This window comes from Ruditapes philippinarum, unplaced genomic scaffold (genome assembly GCF_026571515.1).
Source record: "Ruditapes philippinarum isolate M1 unplaced genomic scaffold, ASM2657151v2 ctg17566_1_1_1_1, whole genome shotgun sequence".
Taxonomy (NCBI): Eukaryota; Metazoa; Mollusca; class Bivalvia; order Venerida; family Veneridae; genus Ruditapes; species Ruditapes philippinarum.
This window is the reverse complement of record NW_026863526.1, coordinates 1-17,498: the sequence shown is the minus strand read 5'-3', so window position 1 is coordinate 17,498 and position 17,498 is coordinate 1. Positions and strand designations below refer to the sequence as shown.

At 33.5% G+C, this 17,498-nt stretch overlaps 1 protein-coding gene across 1 annotated transcript; it reads right to left on the bottom strand.

The window, feature by feature from the left end:
* Positions 1 to 172: 172 nt before the first annotated feature.
* Positions 173 to 16,439, bottom strand: LOC132722305 (centrosomal protein of 70 kDa-like). The gene is made up of 17 exons (XM_060706775.1): positions 16,282 to 16,439; positions 14,429 to 14,531; positions 13,536 to 13,662; positions 12,852 to 12,948; positions 12,384 to 12,563; positions 11,703 to 11,857; positions 10,980 to 11,088; positions 10,331 to 10,419; positions 9,661 to 9,738; positions 9,069 to 9,180; positions 7,238 to 7,336; positions 6,509 to 6,664; positions 5,634 to 5,771; positions 3,177 to 3,348; positions 1,657 to 1,771; positions 699 to 778; positions 173 to 250 (listed from the first exon to the last, which is right to left on the bottom strand). The coding sequence occupies exons 1-17, from the start codon at positions 16,342 to 16,344 to the stop codon at positions 189 to 191; spliced, it is 1,935 nt and encodes a 644-aa protein (XP_060562758.1). The 5' UTR covers positions 16,345 to 16,439; the 3' UTR covers positions 173 to 188.
* Between the last annotated feature and the right edge of the window lie 1,059 nt (positions 16,440 to 17,498).

Sequence of the window (17,498 nt, the reverse complement as noted above, 5' to 3'; positions counted from 1 at the left end):
AGAAAAAAGTGTTCTCTTCACAATATAAATGCCATTAGTTGCTGCAGTGTATGGGAGACAACTCTCTTTAGCTAGAGGAGATTCTGTTATAAATAGTAAATCCAAAGTTACTCCCCTTTGACAAAAATTGTATAAATAGCTAAAGGGAGATAATAAGTCTGATTCCTCTTTGTCCTGAGTAACTGTCCTTAATTGGCAAGGAGTTTGAGAGCTCTTACTGCTGGGATAACTTGGTCCATTCGTCTTACGTCTGGAAAATAAATGACAACAATTATCAAAACATTTATGTGTTGAGACAATATTGTACATCAATTTCTACACACTGTTCCTTCAACTAATTGACGATTGATATCAAAATATTGGCCCTGTTGCTTTCGAGGTGTTTTGAGTAATTCAAAAAATTAAATATAGCTACTAGATTTAAGTAACTGGCAGATTATTTTTGTAAAATTATTCATCAAATTAACACAAACGACCTTCAGAAAAAATTATAATGTCATAATTACTGTGGATTTTTCACTATGTTTAAACCAAGAGCATTAATTTTTTCTGTTAATAGATTATCAAGTTATCACTTTCCAATATCTATAATTCTTTTTTTTTGTATGTCAAATTTGTAAAAGTTAAGTGAACATTCTCAGACACAAATATATACAGAATAGTTATAAAAGACGACGAAAACATAAAAAGAAACATACCTAAAATTTCTATCAATTTATTCATAATTTCATAGAATGCTGGGAAAAATTCTTGATGCTCCTGTAACCTTCTTATAACACTGTAAAAAGATAGAATACACAGATAATAAAATATATATGTCCATCAATTGATATAATCTACAATACAAAATCAATCATAATTTTCATATTTAATAAAATCTTCCTTAAAAACTGGTATCAAAAAATGCTGAAAATTAGGCAGAATGGTAAACTTACATTATACTTGACTACAAGAATTAAATGAGAGCCATGACCTTATGGAAGTGGTGACCTAGTTGAAAAGGTGTCTGCCTCTCAACCAAAAGATTGTGGTTCAAGACCAACTTGGGTCACAAACATGTTTTCTCATATACTAGTACCTGGTTAGTTCCATGAAGTGGATTCAAGAGTGGTTAAAATAAGCTGAGTTGAGCTTAATAACAATTAGGTTTAAATGTTAATAGTCTTTCTTTCAATTAATATGTAAAAAAGTAAAGTGCAAGCCAATTAAATTGGAACCATGTTAAGGAACCTTGTTTAAGAGCAAATTTTTGAAAACAGTGGGCATTATATAACCTGTTTTTTCAGGGAGCCATCTTTTTCATTTCTGTTATACACATCACTTGATAATCTGAAGACAGAATGACCCCCCCTCCCCCCATGCACACACACACACCCTTAAATTTCATTTTCATAAAATTGACCCTGTACTGGTACTGCTGTATAAATGTCTTCTTCATTTAATGGAATATAATTCCAGAAAAAAATACTTTATTCACAATATTCAGAATAAGGTTTCAGACAGAACTAACACATGTCCTGATAACTCTGGATGGTTCAAGATTCAAGAACCAGTACTACTGTTTGCCCTTTGTTATCAATTTGCAACAAAGTAGTTCAATTGAATTTTCAGTAATTTTGTATAAGGCAGAGTTTCCAATTTCAGAAAGTAACTTACCCATCAAGGTCTTCAGTTTGAAGTAGGTTTTTTAGATGTTGTACGGTAGTTGTATTGTGTTGCTGGACCAGACGTCCAACACTGTCTACAATAGCCGAGGACTTCACATCCTTACCTAGAAGTGAACAAATAAATAATATAATTATACCAATTGATTTCAATTGAAATCTCTGTACTCAGGTGCACAACTGCAAAAGAGGTAGCGCTGATTTTTCATAAAAGTTTGTACTGTATTGATTCTAAAAGATACCCGTGTTTTGTTCCCCAATCACTAAAGAGGATGAACTATAGCTTGCCACAGTATCTTAATCTCTATGAGTATTTGTGTGTGTTTCCATTATCACCTGATTATCATCATGAGGGGGAATATAGCCTGGCTGACATAAATATAACCCTCAGATAGTGCCTCTGGTCATATTTACCTCATTCAGGCTATATTCTCATGTATATCCAATAAGAAACTTGTATAACTAATAGTATATACAAATGTTAGTCAAGATATAATTTTTTGTCTAAACAACCACCCCACATATTGTGTGTCCAGCTTTGATATACAAGTAATATATTATTTTATTGGCATGTAAAGGGATAACAATACATAAAATATAATAATATAGTAATAATATATATTCTAATCAGAATGTACAAACTTGTGGTATGACTTGATTATATATTGAAATGTTTTATTCACAGAATAAAAGAAACATGTGCTACATTTGAATGAATGTAATCCTTCTTGGGATATGACAACTAAATGTCCCTAGCATAACAAAGAAAATTCCAGCAACCGAATAAACCAGTTAAATGCGCAAGTTCCATGCGAAAGTTACTGAGCATTTAAGGACAGATGTGCCTGCTTCCGGCATATGCGTGCCAAGATTGCGTAATTGCCCTATGCAAGGGTGCCAAGATGCTTAAATGCGATAACTTCTGGCATATGCGTGCCAAGACTGCATAATAGAATATGCGAGGGTGCCAAATGCGTAAATGCGGTAATAAAATACATATGGTAGACTTTTCCAAGCGAATAGACAGGAGCCAATGCATTATTGCGAAATAAATGGGAGCAACTTTCAAGCAAATACTCAGTTACTTAAAAATGCCAAAGAGACACCTGGGAAATACCGAGCATAGCACAAGCTTTGAGCAAAACCCAGGACTCATATAAAAAATTCCAATTTTGAAATTAATGTAATCTAGTAATTCCAGCTTATAGAAGGATTTTCTGTCGAAACAAGACCATCTAATAGATAGGGAGTGGCATGGTAACCCTGACCCTTGACCCTCAAAACTTCAAAATGGTTCTGTTGGATATAGGTCACTGAGTAAACATTGGAGGATGGACAGACTTTCATGTTATGGCCAAGAATAAAAAAGTTTTGTGACAAACTGTGAGCACTGACAAAAAACAGACAGACAGATGAATCAAAATTAACCATATTGATAGATTGGAGGACATAAAAATTAAAACATAAATATATTAAGAGAAAGTGCTGGTAATGAAAATTTAAAACATTTACCTAGCCCAAGAAGATTTTTGAGTGTATTGAGGACATTATGCACCTCTCCCAGCTTTGTGAAGATCTGGTTCATTCTTGGGAACACTCCAGATATGTTAGGTACATCAAATAACGTCTGGAAATGCGAGACAATGTTCTCTAACACTGACCTATTGGGATGCTCCTGACCAGCCTGAAAAAAGAGAGTTTTTTATCATAAAGATTCAGATGCTTAGTGGTAGAAAGAAAAGAGAGATAGAAGTTCAGATCTTTTTTTTTAACTAAAAGATACTAATGATAACAAGAGGGCCATGATGGCCCTGAGGTCGCTCACCTGTATATAGGCCCCCCACCCCCGGGCCAATTTTTACCCAAGGGCTTTTATTTGTTTATTTGAACAGACTTGGTAGACACCCATAAGAAGATTTTTAAAGTTTTTAATATACACATATAGTTAAAAACAATGTCACCCCTGGGGCAGGGCCAGTTTTGACCCCCGGGCATTTGTTTTAACAAACTTGTAGATATTTACTTAAAGAAGTTTCATGCATAATATCTAAACTCTAGCTATTTGGGTTTTTCCAAAGAAGATTTTTAAGTTTTTGCTATACACATATAAGGAAAATCAATGACCCCACCCCCCCGGCGGGGCCAGTTTTGACCCCAGGGCTTTTATTTGAACATACTTGGTAGACACCCATTAGAACATGTTTCATGCTAAATATCTTAGCTCTAGCTCTTTGAGTTCTTTAAAAGAAGATTTTTTAAGTTTTTACTATATGCATATAGGGAAAATCAATGACCCCCTGGGGCGGGGCCAATTTTGACCCCAGACCTTTTAATTTGAACAAACTTGGTAGACACTGATTAGAAGATGTTTCATGCTAAATATCTTAGCTCTAGCTCTTTGGGTTCTTTAAAAGAAGATTTTTTAAGTTTTTACCATATGCATATAGGGAAAATCTATGACCCTCTGGGGCAGGGTCAATTTTGACCCCGGGGCTTTTATTTGAACAAACTTGGTAGACATTCACTAGAAGATGTTTCATGCCAAATATCTAAGCTCTAGCTCTTATGGTTCTTTAAAAGAAGATTTTTTAAGTTTTTACTATATGCATATAGGGAAAATCAATGACCCCCTGGGGCGGGACCAATTTTGACCCCAGACCTTTTAATTTGAACAAACTTGGTAGACACTGATTAGAAGATGTTTCATGCTAAATATCTTAGCTCTAGCTCTTTGGGTTCTTTAAAAGAAGATTTTTAAAGTTTTTACTATATGCATATAGGGAAAATCTATGACCCCCTGGGGCGGGGTCAATTTTGACCCCAGGGCTTTTATTTGAACAAACTTGGTAGACATTCACTAGAAGATGTTTCATGCCAAATATCTAAGCTCTAGCTCTTATGGTTCTTTAAAAGAAGATTTTTTAAGTTTTTACTTTATGCATATAGGGAAAATCAATGACCCCCGGGGTGGGGACAATTTTGACCCCAGGGCTTTAATTTGAACAAACTTGGTAGACACTCACTAGAAGATGTTTCATGCTTAATATCTTAGCTCTAGCTCTTTGGGTTCTTTAAAAGAAGATTTTTTAAGTTTTTACTATATGCATATAGGGAAAATCAATGACCCCCTGGGTCGGGCCAATTTTGACCCCAGGGCTTTTATTTGAACAAACTTGGTAGACATTCACTAGAAGATGTTTCATGCCAAATATCTAAGCTCTAGCTCTTACGGTTCTTTAAAAGAAGATTTTTTAAGTTTTTACTATATGCATATAGGGAAAATCAATGATCCCCAGGGGCGGGGCCAATTTTGACCCCAGGGCTTTTATTTGAACAAACTTGGTAGACACTCACTAGAAGATGTTTCATGCCAAATATCTAAGCTCTAGCTCTTATGGTTTTTTAAAAGAAGATATTTAAAGTTTTTTCTTTTGGTTGCCATGGCAACCAGAGTTCTGCATGGAATTAAATTCTTTGAACAATTTTTAAAGGTGACCACCAAAGGAACATTCCTGTGAAGTTTGGATGAAATTGGCTCAGTGGTTTATGAGGAGATGTCATTTAAAGCAAAAGTTTACGGACGGACGACGGACGGACGACGGACGGACGCCGGACGAAAAGCGATCACAAAAGCTCACCCTGTCACTTTGTGACAGGTGAGCTAAAAATAATCAATTTTCTGGTGCCAACTACCATGAAATTATAGTACCAAGATGTACTTTGTACTTTGTCATTAGTTTTAAGAGTTTCAAAATATATGCTGACTGAACTACACTTCAGACTATGACCAGAGGGCCTAGATTTACATGCTGACTTTAGTTTGCACTGGCTTCATGGGTAGAATCAGAGGTCTTTATTCAGAGTTTACTCTATAATACTTTTATCAATGAAGTTTTATTTGAGAAGTCTTTAATTACAGGGTGGTCTTTGACACAGGTTTGACTATATAGAGATTAAAGAATTAAAAACCTGTTCCTCTACGCCATCATCATACACAATTTTATCAACTGCTGAGGTAATCTGTGACATAGTTGGCTCCCCTACTAGACGTATCTTCAACCAGGGGGCGCATCTATCTCCTAGCCTGTTTATTGACATCTGTAGCTCCTGATAGCAAAAATTGATATAATAACATACTCAAATTTCTCATCACATTTTTCTAATTTACTTCAATTGTTGACATATAAAGACAGCATATGAGACTGGTGGATATTTTTTAACTTATTTTTATATAAGTCAAGATTTTTTTGCAGTTTTATAAATTTGTTGTAAAGACTTTTGACTGGTTAATAACCTCTATATTAAATAATATTAATCTTGTTTGATATTTTCCTTTTTTTAAATGTTTTTTTTGCTTAGTTTTTAAGTCACACCCACACATTATAGAGGTCATTGTTTTACCTCCATGTTAATGGAAATTTGCCAGTACACAAAACATACTATGTTGTGGAATAAAACCCCAACAAAATCCTTTGATGGTTTTAAGGCAATGACATCTCAATAAACTTTGAGACATAAAAAACAAAACCAGTCTGCAGACAGTATGTTCGACTTTTCTCAGAGCTGGATATATAATAATATCAATATAGAGAAGAGGTATAACTGCCAAAAATAACTTTTAAATTATCTGCCTTTTAAAATGGCATCCTTTAATGACAATTAAAATGTACGCCAAGTTTGAACTGAACAGCTTTTAAAGTTTCTAAGATAATGGACCTTAATGAAAAGATTAAAGCCAAAGTTGACAGGAGGCTCATGACAATAGCTCCGCTTTTTTTCCTACGAAAAGAGGAGCTAAAAATAGTACTGAAGCTTTGTCACCCAATGCTTTATCATTTACTTACCTGCAGGCCTTCTTCATCTTCTTTCCAGTTTTCTATGACAGTAACAAGATGGTTGAGGGTATCCGCGGACAGGTGACTGCGTTTAGCGCCACCTAGTTTCTCTTTACGCTTGTTATCTGCCAAGCTATTCACAACCTCCTGTACTGTGCGACAGAACTGAAAGATACATACTTTTGTTTAAAATAAGCTTTATTTACAAGTTTAAAGGCGTTTTCGGGAGTTTTCATATAGACATATAGGCAATATTAAAACTATTCAATAGAATTTCTTTAAACTTGGAATGATGTTAGAATATGATAACAGAAACATTTTAAGTAAAAAAAAAATTGGGGTCACCATTCTCGTTTTTGACTTTAAACTTACATGCGACACAAGTTGAAAATTGCAAAATCAAGGTCAAAGTCAAGGGCAATAACTCTAAAAATACTAAATAAATCCAGACGAAAATACCCAGGTGCACAACTACACATGCTGATCAACATTCCTGTAAAGTTTCATGACTCTAGGTCAAATACTTTTTGAGTTACATGTGACACAAGTTGAAAATTGCAAAATTTTACTGCACACCTTCTCAATGAGATCTATCTACCTACAAAGTTTCATGTTGATACCTCTTGTTGTTTCAAAGTTATGTCCCAAGAAGAGCGGACGGACGGACAAGGCGGCGACTATATGCTCCTCCGAAATTTTTCGGGGAGCATAAAAATAGCCTATATATATTTTGCTCACTTGTTCATATTTATGAACTTCTTCCAATTCTTTTGTCACCCTTTGTATTCTAGGGATAACTGTCTCTAAATCTTTCACCTTTAACTCAGTACCGATGTCCTGCAAAACAAAAGAAATTCTTATACATTATATTAACCCATCAATTATTTAAAATCTCTTATTAAAATTATTTATTATTCTATTTAATATTGTTACAGGCAACACATTTTTGGTACATAGTTTTGAAAAGGTAATGTTATGAGTAGTTTTGTCAGGATATCTATAAGGAGAACAAACTTGAAACTGATATTTTTACTGGTCATTGTCAACCAAGGTGCCCCTCTCCATGTATTAATAATTAAAGGATAGGGATCAATCACAGCAGAACCCACATACATTTTTTCAGTTAATTAGTAGATTTCTCAAATGAATACATGATCACCTTTCCTCACATTTTTCCAACCAACATCTATGAAAACTAGAACTCCGCGAGTCCGATGTGTCGCCTTGTGAACAATATAGTTTAAGAGAAATGGCAAAGACAAAAATGAAATTTGAAAATCAACAAAGGTCAATAACTCAAAAAATAAGAAATGCAGATCAGCAGTTTCTGTGCACTGCACTTCTTATCAATAAGATCTATCATCCTATTAAATTTAAAGTCTAAAGCTTTTATAATTTATGAGAAATGGCCTGGACAAAAATAAAGTATGAAAATTAACAAAGAGCAATAACTCAAAAAATAAGAAATGCAGATCAGCAGTTTTTGTGCACTGCACTTCTTCTTAATGAGATCTATCATCCTATAACGTTTCAAGTCTAAAGCTTTTATACTTTAGGAGAAAAGGCCTGGACAAAAATAAAGTATGAAAATTAACAAAGGGCAATAACTCAAAAAATAAGAAATGCAGAGTACCAGTTCTTGTGCACTGCACTTCTTCTTAATGAGATCTATCATCCTATTAAGTTTCAAGTCTAAAGCTTTTATACTTTAGGAGAAAAGGCCTGGACAAAAATAAAGTATGAAAATTAAAAAAGGGCAATAACTCAAAAAATAAGAAATGCAGAGTACCAGTTCTTGTGCACTGCACTTCTTCTTAATGAGATCTATCATCCTATAACGTTTCAAGTCTAAAGCTTTTATACTTTAGGAGAAAAGGCCTGGACAAAAATAAAGTATGAAAATTAACAAAGGGCAATAACTCAAAAAATAAGAAATGCAGAGTACCAGTTCTTGTGCACTGCACTTTTTCTTAATGAGATCTATCATCCTATTAAGTTTCAAGTCTAAAGCTTTTATACTTTAGGAGAAAAGGCCTGGACAAAAATAAAGTATGAAAATTAACAAAGGGCAATAACTCAAAAAATAAGAAATGCAGAGTACCAGTTCTTGTGCACTGCACTTCTTCTTAATGAGATCTATCATCCTATGAAGTTTCAAGTCCATAGATTTTATACTTAAGGAGAAATGGCCTGGACAAAAATAAAGTATGAAAATAAACAAAGGAAAATAACTCAAAAAATAAGAAGTACAGAGTACCAGTTCTTGTGCACTGCACTTCGGGTCATTATAAGAAGCATGCATACCAAGTTTGAAGTCAATCCGACTTATAACGACTGACTTATGCTCCGGACAAGCTTTAGGGGACGCCGACAACGACGACGACAACGCCCACAAAAGTAACCCCTATATGTCGCCTTTTTCAAGGCGACACAAAAAGGAAGTATTTGAAATTTCTGAAGATTACACCATTTCTAGATTTGTTTAAAATGCAACTTTTGATGAAAAAGATTAGTTCTCAATAGTATTGATACATTAGGTTAGCTGTATGCTAAATGGCGACAACTATACCTTGAGATATTGATGACATAGATCTAAAGGGAGGTAATCAAGATCTTCTAGCCTGGTGCTGAACTTCCTTTTCAATCTGTAGGGGTCTGTTTTTAACTTCTCACCAGGTATGCTATAAAAAGCAGAAAAAGATTAAATTTTATATCATTGTAGGTACATTTATTATATTATATAGAGGCTCTTCACATAATAATCATGACCTTCCCTGGCTGCTATTTTGAGGGTCAGTCCCAACACATAATAGACAGTGGCTAGCCATACCATCCTCTATTGCTAGCTTTAAGTTCTAGCTGTATATGAGTCAAAGGATTTAGAGCATGTGAAGAATGCATGTTCTTTTACATATAAATGATTAGCCATTTCATAAACCCACCCTTCTCAATTCTTAATGTTGAAGATTTCACTTCATAAGCCAGGGCCGGCAAAATCTGATTTCCGAATAATTTCTTTACTTGTCTCTATCATATTTATAAAGTAAATTCTAAGAAATTTTACATGTCCGTTCAGACTGTGGGGCAACCTTGGCAATACAGATTTTCGCCCCTGTCAGGCCCCTATCCTACATTGAAATTGGAAAACTGTGTTGAATTACCTGATGTTGTGTAATGCAAGTAATTTCTCTAACTTCTTCATCCGTAACTGTGCAACTCTGTAATCTTTAACCTCAGGTCTAAAAATACAATATAAACATATATTTCAAAGATGCTCTTTTTTGAAATAACATTCTAAATTTGAACCGTTTATAATTATAAAGCCTGTTTATACTGTATCTACTTTCTTATATGACAGATTGCCTATAAGTCTAGGTATCAATTTACATCAAATCAGCAATATTTAACCTAAACTCTTTTAAAAAAAGATTTGAATTTTTATAACTTTTGTGACCTCTCATAAGACTAGGTTTACAAAACAGTATTCAATATTGAAGAAAAAAATACATATTTTATAAACACAACACAGTGCTTGATCAAAATTTGTGTTTATTTTGTATTTTTCAGCTTTATCTATCTACTGTTTTCAAGCCAATTTGTTTTCCTTAACCCATTTGCTGCATTCAAGACAGGTACACTCCACCTACTCAAAGTACAAAGTATCTGCCTGCAAGCCACCTTTGAGATATGATATCAGATTATTGATTACAGCATTTTTAATCTCAACTTTTTCAATTTTTCCCCCACATAAAAGTGTAGATTTTATATATTCTATATACATAAAGTGAAAAATAAGGATACATCATCTTAGAATACAAAAGACAAAGTTACCTAGCACCAACATCAAGTTTAATGAGCTCTTTCTCCTCTTCCAGTTTTTTCACTTGTTTATTTAATTCCTTTATTTGCTTCTCATAGGCCTGTAAACATATCAAAACATGAAACATGGTAGTTGACAATAGAGGATTAACTTTTTCACGCATTAATATCTGCTGAAGCGATAGGACTCATTTAAAGTCTGAGCCTGCAGGGCCAGGGATTTAATAAGTTTGAGGACTTCTTAATTAATATATTCATATATAAATCCCTCTTACAATAGACAGCATTACATTCAAAGATTTTTTTATTGTTTAAGTTGGGTTTATTGTAACTAATCATGTGCTGACTTTTTACCTTTACTGGAGGAGGAAGACCTTAGGTGCTCCTCTGTACATTATTTTAGGCACGAGCGGACACCTGAATAGAACCACCAACATTCCCTAAGCTAGTTGGATATGAAAGAATCACATAAAAGAATCCTAAAGAATCCTAAGTCTGGCAGGATTCAACTGGGGTGTGGGGTGAGCAGTAAAGAATTTTTTTTAAAACAATCAATTTTACACAATTTAAAGCATTTCCTTTCATAAATTATCAGTCAATGAAGAATTAACAGTGGTAAATAAGTTGACCAAATTTTATCATCATGAATCAGTCAGCTTACCCGGACTAGTTTTTTAAAGTTGCCAGTGGTGTCTTGTTCCTTGGATACAGAATAGAATGATGAACCCTCATCTCCAGAACCTTCAGATCTTTCCATATCTCCACCAGATCTGTAATTATAGTAATTTATCACACACCCGTGCCGATTTTGCGACTCCGTAAAAATGGTATTGCACGGCCGTGCATATATTTTGACGTGACGTCATTAGCGTTATACAAACATAGTGTAAAGACGCGCTAAATGTTAGCATTATACTATAGGAGCGTCAATGAAAAATGACTCTTATTTCACTTTAAACTGTCTTTATTTTGGGTATGTGATAAATAGAATATTAAGTTTGTGTAAGTTCATTACTGAATTTATTGCACTTGTTGAATAAAATAATATTATGCTCGGCCGAGGCTCGCATAATACAATTTTATTCAACTCATGCAATAAATTCAGTATTGAACTTACACTCATTCAATATCCTCTATATATTATAATCGACACTTTTCACATAAACTGTAGCCTGGATATATCGCTCTCCGTTATAACACTAATCTCGGTAAAGCCACTCCAAACCATGATATTTTAATTTGTCCTAAATGTATATACATTAGTTACCTAGTGATTGAAAGATTTAAACTGATGTAGATGTAGATTCGTTTAATAAAAGTTATGGTAATTCATCAAGTTCAAGGCATGTATTGCCTATTAAAAAGCACCATGTAAAAGGAGTACCTGTACATTTCTAAATCTCTCTGCAAATTTTGTAACTGTCGCTCATACGTATCAATCACATCCAAAAGTTTGTCATCCATAGTATGATGAGCGCGAGCCGTTCTACGTCGAAATTCCTGAAATACTTCTGCTACTCTCTTATTGCGTCTTTCATCCTACATAGAAAAAAACACGTAAATTCTATTAATCTTTTAATGTAAAATATTTCAACATTTAATGCTATACAAAATTAATTTTAGAGTAAAGTCTCCTCATACAATGATTAAACATATTAATCAATGTTTGGTTGTAATGCAAATTGTTTTTACTCCCTTCCAGAACTAAGTTTTACCGAAGTTTTATTAAAAAGTTTGGTCATAACCCTAGTAAAGGTCAAATCCATTTTTTTCTTCTTTTGTTGGGTTTAACTTCCCATCCACATTATTATGACATAAAAAAAGGTCATCTGGAAATTTTTCAGCTTTACTGATGAGAAAGACTTCAGGTACCCCCTTAACCACTCTGCAACAGATGCCCACACCTTTACCACTAGACAACTGTCTAATTTACAAGCCATTAGAAGTAGAGTGTGTATGCTGCTTTGCATATTTGCGTTAGCTGTACAGAACAAACATCAGAAAAATATCACGAAGTATATTTTTTTGCACTATTTTCAAACAAATATGGTACCACATATAATACCTGTTGAGACATGTTATGCATTTTTTCTTTTAATCTTTCCAGTTCTCTCTCTTGTTGCTTGCATTTATATTCAAGATCCTTATTCTTGGCCACGACAGCTGACCTTGTGTTTTTTACACGCTCAGTACTGTCCCAGATATCATCTGTCTGTGACCTTCCAGGGTCGTCAGACTCTAATTCCTGCAAATATTTAAACTATTAAATGTACCAGACAATAAATTACAATGTCATGCAAATTCACAATGAAAATTAATTCAATGAAGAAAGCTACAAGGCTAGCTTAAAACACTCACTTTATTTTTCTATTTAGAAAACATTACTAAATTTTCATGTAATCTGAATAAATCTGGACGGATCCTTGCTAAATACAGAAGAATAAATCATTTACTTTTGTGAATATAGCAAAAAAATCTAATTGCGTCCTGGACTCCATTTTACAAAAGGTCATGAAATTACAATGACACTGACCTTGACCCTTGCTCTTGAACTTTCCAGCATGATTTTCAGATCCTTCATTTTACTGAAGTATTTTTCTGTGAGTTCTGTTTGCCTGTCCAAATCTTCTCTGCAATGATAAAAGTAATAGTGCACAATTCATTTGACTGTAGACATAACCGAATATTTGTCTATTTAAAGTGACATTATGTCCGTCCCAGAGTAAATGATGAATGTTCAGGTAAAATAAAAAAAAAAACTTGACATTTTGTCATACTTGTTTTTATAATAAACCTCACATGAACTTCATCTGAGTAATCAATAACCCATATGACATACATATAAATAAAGGAGTAACCTTTGAAAAATACTGGTAATATTCAATTTATAAAAAGAGCAGGGCAGTCTTTTATATATCAGTCAGATTTCATATTTTACTCTTAACATTTGTGATAATCAATCAGTGTTCAATCATCTTTAAATAAATTAAAATAGTCAATCTTTTGAAATATACAACTAATTTATCTAAGATTTGACAGTGAAAAAAATGAGAGCAAAATGTCACTTTAAGATGAGGTAGTACATTTCAGTTTTTTTTTTAAAAAATCATGTTTCAACAAAAAAAGAGTTCTTGCTAGATATTTATATGTTGAACTTTTTATCGATAAGTTAGAGAAACCAAAAAGATACATGCAAAATGATTTCTATTCAACTTACTTCAGTTGATTATTTTTAGTAATGAGGTCCTGTACAAGTGTTTGTCTGTGATCACAGTCTGACATCAGTGACAGGAAGTTCTCTCTTGCCATCTTGTTATTATTGCTATCCAAGCAAGTCATTGAACCTAAAAAGAAAGGAGTCATGTTTAGCCATTCATTGAGTAAGCTTTTAGAAGTTTTAAAGATATTCATTTGTATTTCAAACAAGAGCTGTCAGTAGCACAGCCGTCATGACTATTCTTAGTGCTTAAAAGTAAAACAAGATCCTTGAAAATGCAGAATTTGTTAAGTAAAAAAAGTCAAAATTCTGTCAAATCTATGTCAGAGTTATGGGCCTTGGAAAACGCCATTCCTCTTTTTTTGGGAAAATTTTCAAAAGCCATACAGACTGAATAGCCAACAGTTCAGACCATGATCAGACAGTATGGTTGTGCCAGCAGACCTTAGCCTGCACTGGTGACATGAATAGAATCTATTGCCAACAAGCAACACTTCTAAACTGAAAGCAGGGATAGCCTATTATAGCAACAGCTGTTGACAAGACAGTGAACTTGACTATTCTCAGTGGCTGCACATGAGCCTGGATAATGTAGATTTTTTTAGCTCAAACAGGGTCATAATTCTGTCAAAATCCATGTTACAGTTATAGGCCATAGACAGTGACCTGCTATTATGCTCTCAAATAATTGACAATTATTGTATGAAGTTTCAACTCATTCCCTTCAGTAGTTGTGGAAATACCAACTAGCATGCAAAAATATAGAGTATAACAGCTCTCCATATGCTTGAAATAGTCTACCTAAATATGTAGCAGGGTATGGGATAAATTCACTGTTTTTTTCATGGTATTATAAATAGTGTCCAGGCCTAATCTGACAGCACTGAGGTTACCTGAGGTGTGATGAATATCAGCTGGGTGTTGAAACTTGAGTGGCTGTAGTCCATGCTCTCTCAGCTTCTTATTTACAGTTGACCAATCATCAGATTTCTTGTCCTAGAAAACATACATGATGACAACTGAATTTCAAGGTAACCTGAATTGCATTTTATGAAGAAAAAAACCTAGGAAACAAGAGTTCAGAAAGTCACAGCTTTTTACAAGCTTGCCGACGTTGTATGCTGTTTTCCAGTGTTGTAGGTACATATAGAGCTGGAAAGACCCTTTATTCACAATATAAAAACTAAATTGTTTACATTATATACTGAAATCTTGCTTGTTTGTTAGTTATTTTCTCAATTTATCTTATTTAATGACTGAAAAATCGCAAATAAAATTGACCCTTGCCCATTCCCAAAATGGCAAAAAAAAAGAAACACATTAAGAACTTTGTACAGATGGCGGACTTAGATAGATAGGCTGCTATTAAGGTGTGAGCCCTTAAAGCAGCATGCCTCCAGATTCATGCTATTTTTCATGAAAATTTGAAAATGTTTTTTAAGAGCATAATATTCTTAAGTTACCAAAAGAATGCAATTAACACATTATCAATGGCACTTACAACCCATGTAAGTTACCAAAAAAAGAGATCAAAATATGCAAAAAAAGTCCAAAAGTACAATGTATTGCCTGCACTACCTCACTTTTTGTAAAGTAAAATATAACAAAATAAAATGTATACATATGCACAATTTAAGAAGTTTACATTATAAGACTGAGGCTATTTAACAACAGTATAAAGCAAAGTATAAAAATTTTTATAATAAACTATTAAAAGTTATCTATGGCTAACGAAGTTTTGTAAAACATGATGGATTATCGATACTATGAAAGCAGCATAACAGCAAAGTCACTAAATCTAATAACCTGTCTGCAAATAGATGTAATAATAATAATTATAAATCTTAACAAAAATAATAATAACAGAGTAAGGTAATAAAAAGTGAAAGAATGATAATATACATGTACATAAAATTCTAAGCCAGATTACATATTGCTACACCTACTAAAGGTTATATAAAGCTTTATATAGATCTGCCATCAATAGTTTTTTGTAGTTTTATAACGGAAAATAATTCCAAACTATCTCATTGAAAAAATGTTGGGTTTTCATGAAGAACCAATGGCAAATGCACGAAATCATTGCTAAGCAGGCTGCAGTTAGAAACCTTCTTACAATAACAGCATAATAATATGTTCATATTTTATATTTAGGTTTTTTACCTCAGTTAAGTTCCTTTAATAACCCAAAAGATTCTGGCAAACACAGCTTTATAAAGTTAATACATTGTATAATCTTTTTATCTAGATTTTACATAACTCTCATGTTATTTTTCCTTGGATTTTCTTGATTGGCTTATAAGACAATGATTGTGTGCTTAATCTTTAGAATTGGGAAAAAATGTCTCATAGTTCAGTAACAATGGTAACCAGTATTGATTTTGAGCCTAGGATATGTCAGTCTGTTTGTTTGATTGGGTTTTACGTCACACCAACACAATTTAGGTCATGTGGCAATGTTCCAGCTTTAATGCCTGTGGAGTAAGACCTAAGGTGCCCTTCTGTGCATTATTTCAGGCACGAACGGGCACCTTAGTAGAACCACCAATGTTCTGTAAGCTAGTTGGATAGCTTCCTCACATGAAAGAATCCAAAGTCCCTGTAGGGATTTGAACCCACATCCACAAAGTGATTTGAAGTCAACGACCTTAACCACTCGGCCACGGATGCCCCTAGCATCTGTCAGTATTCAATAAACAAAACACCTCCACCTTAATCTTGAAATTTATTATGTCATTCTTGTTACCTTGCTTGATCGCACACTGGTATATTCTTCATTGTCGGAGACAGAGTCAGCATTTGCATCCATACTGTCTATGTCATCTGTGGGCTACAGAATTAAACATTGAAAGTAATGAAATAAAACAAAAGCAACTAGTTTGTTTCCTCTAAAGGAGTGGAACACTTATTCCTTTTCCCAATCATGCCGAACTGCAAGTTATAATTTGTTTTATTTTTTTATAATTGATAACCAAGCATTACTTTCATTTGATATATGTTCTCAGTTCTCTAGTAAAAATGTGTGTAATGTCAGACTATAGCACTGTTGATTGTTGTTAGACATGGATGACTGTGAATTACCCAAAATATTGGCCTGTATTATATAGTCTGTTTATGACATTAAATTTTTAAAAGTAATTTTCATTGTATGGAAACGTTTTCCTATGAGAAAAATAATGTATTTTCAGCCTAAATAATCAAATTCAAATCAATTGCATAGCAAACCAATAATCAAAATTCTAACTCCAAAATGCAGAATCATTGCAGTCTTTATTACACAGCTACACTATATGCGTTAAAGTGTATACATAACAGGCTTAACTATCTAATTTCTAAATATCATTTGCTTTACTGGTAAATATGCTAGCAGCAAATATTAGTGGGACACATAAATCAAAAATTAGTGGTAGATTTAAGTTTAATCATGAATAACTGTGAAATCATTGTTTGATGACAAAAAGGGAATTCTGGGGAAAAAATATGTTCCAACTTCCATAGTATGGGAGTTGGAACAATTTTTTTTTTCACAGAATTCCCTTTTTGGAATCCATACATGGCTGTTTTTAAATAGTATTTAGCTCTTAAAAGTTATAATAGTTCAGTCAATGTCATAAATTTATGCACTTCAAACAGAGACTGTATTAACGCAACAAACATCTGCAGTCTAGTGTGGTTTGACAGAGACATGATGCTTCATCTCAACTATTTCTACTTTCATTTTGAATACATATAGTAAACAAACAAAATATGGGCACATGCTTAGCTTAAAATGTTTGCATTAGTTGGAACACATCTAGTTTAGCTGACACCAGAAGGTAAGTAATAGTCTAGTACTAGCACACTTGCTTATTGGAGGCTTCTGCCCCAACACACAGACCACATTTGTGTGCATGCTTATTTACAAAACTAGATCTACAACAAAATTTAAAAAAACATGAAGAAAATAGAATAACAACATAAAAC

Coding starts and splice junctions, on each gene's coding strand:
- LOC132722305 (XM_060706775.1), bottom strand. CDS start 16,344: ATGGATGCAAATGCTGACTCTGTCTCCGACAATGAAGAATATACCAGT. Junction 7,337..9,068: donor TATGTCATCAATATCTCAAG/GTATAGTTGTCG, acceptor TTTGTTTTGCAG/GACATCGGTACTGAGTTAAA. Junction 779..1,656: donor CAAACTGAAGACCTTGATGG/GTAAGTTACTTT, acceptor ATCTTTTTACAG/TGTTATAAGAAGGTTACAGG.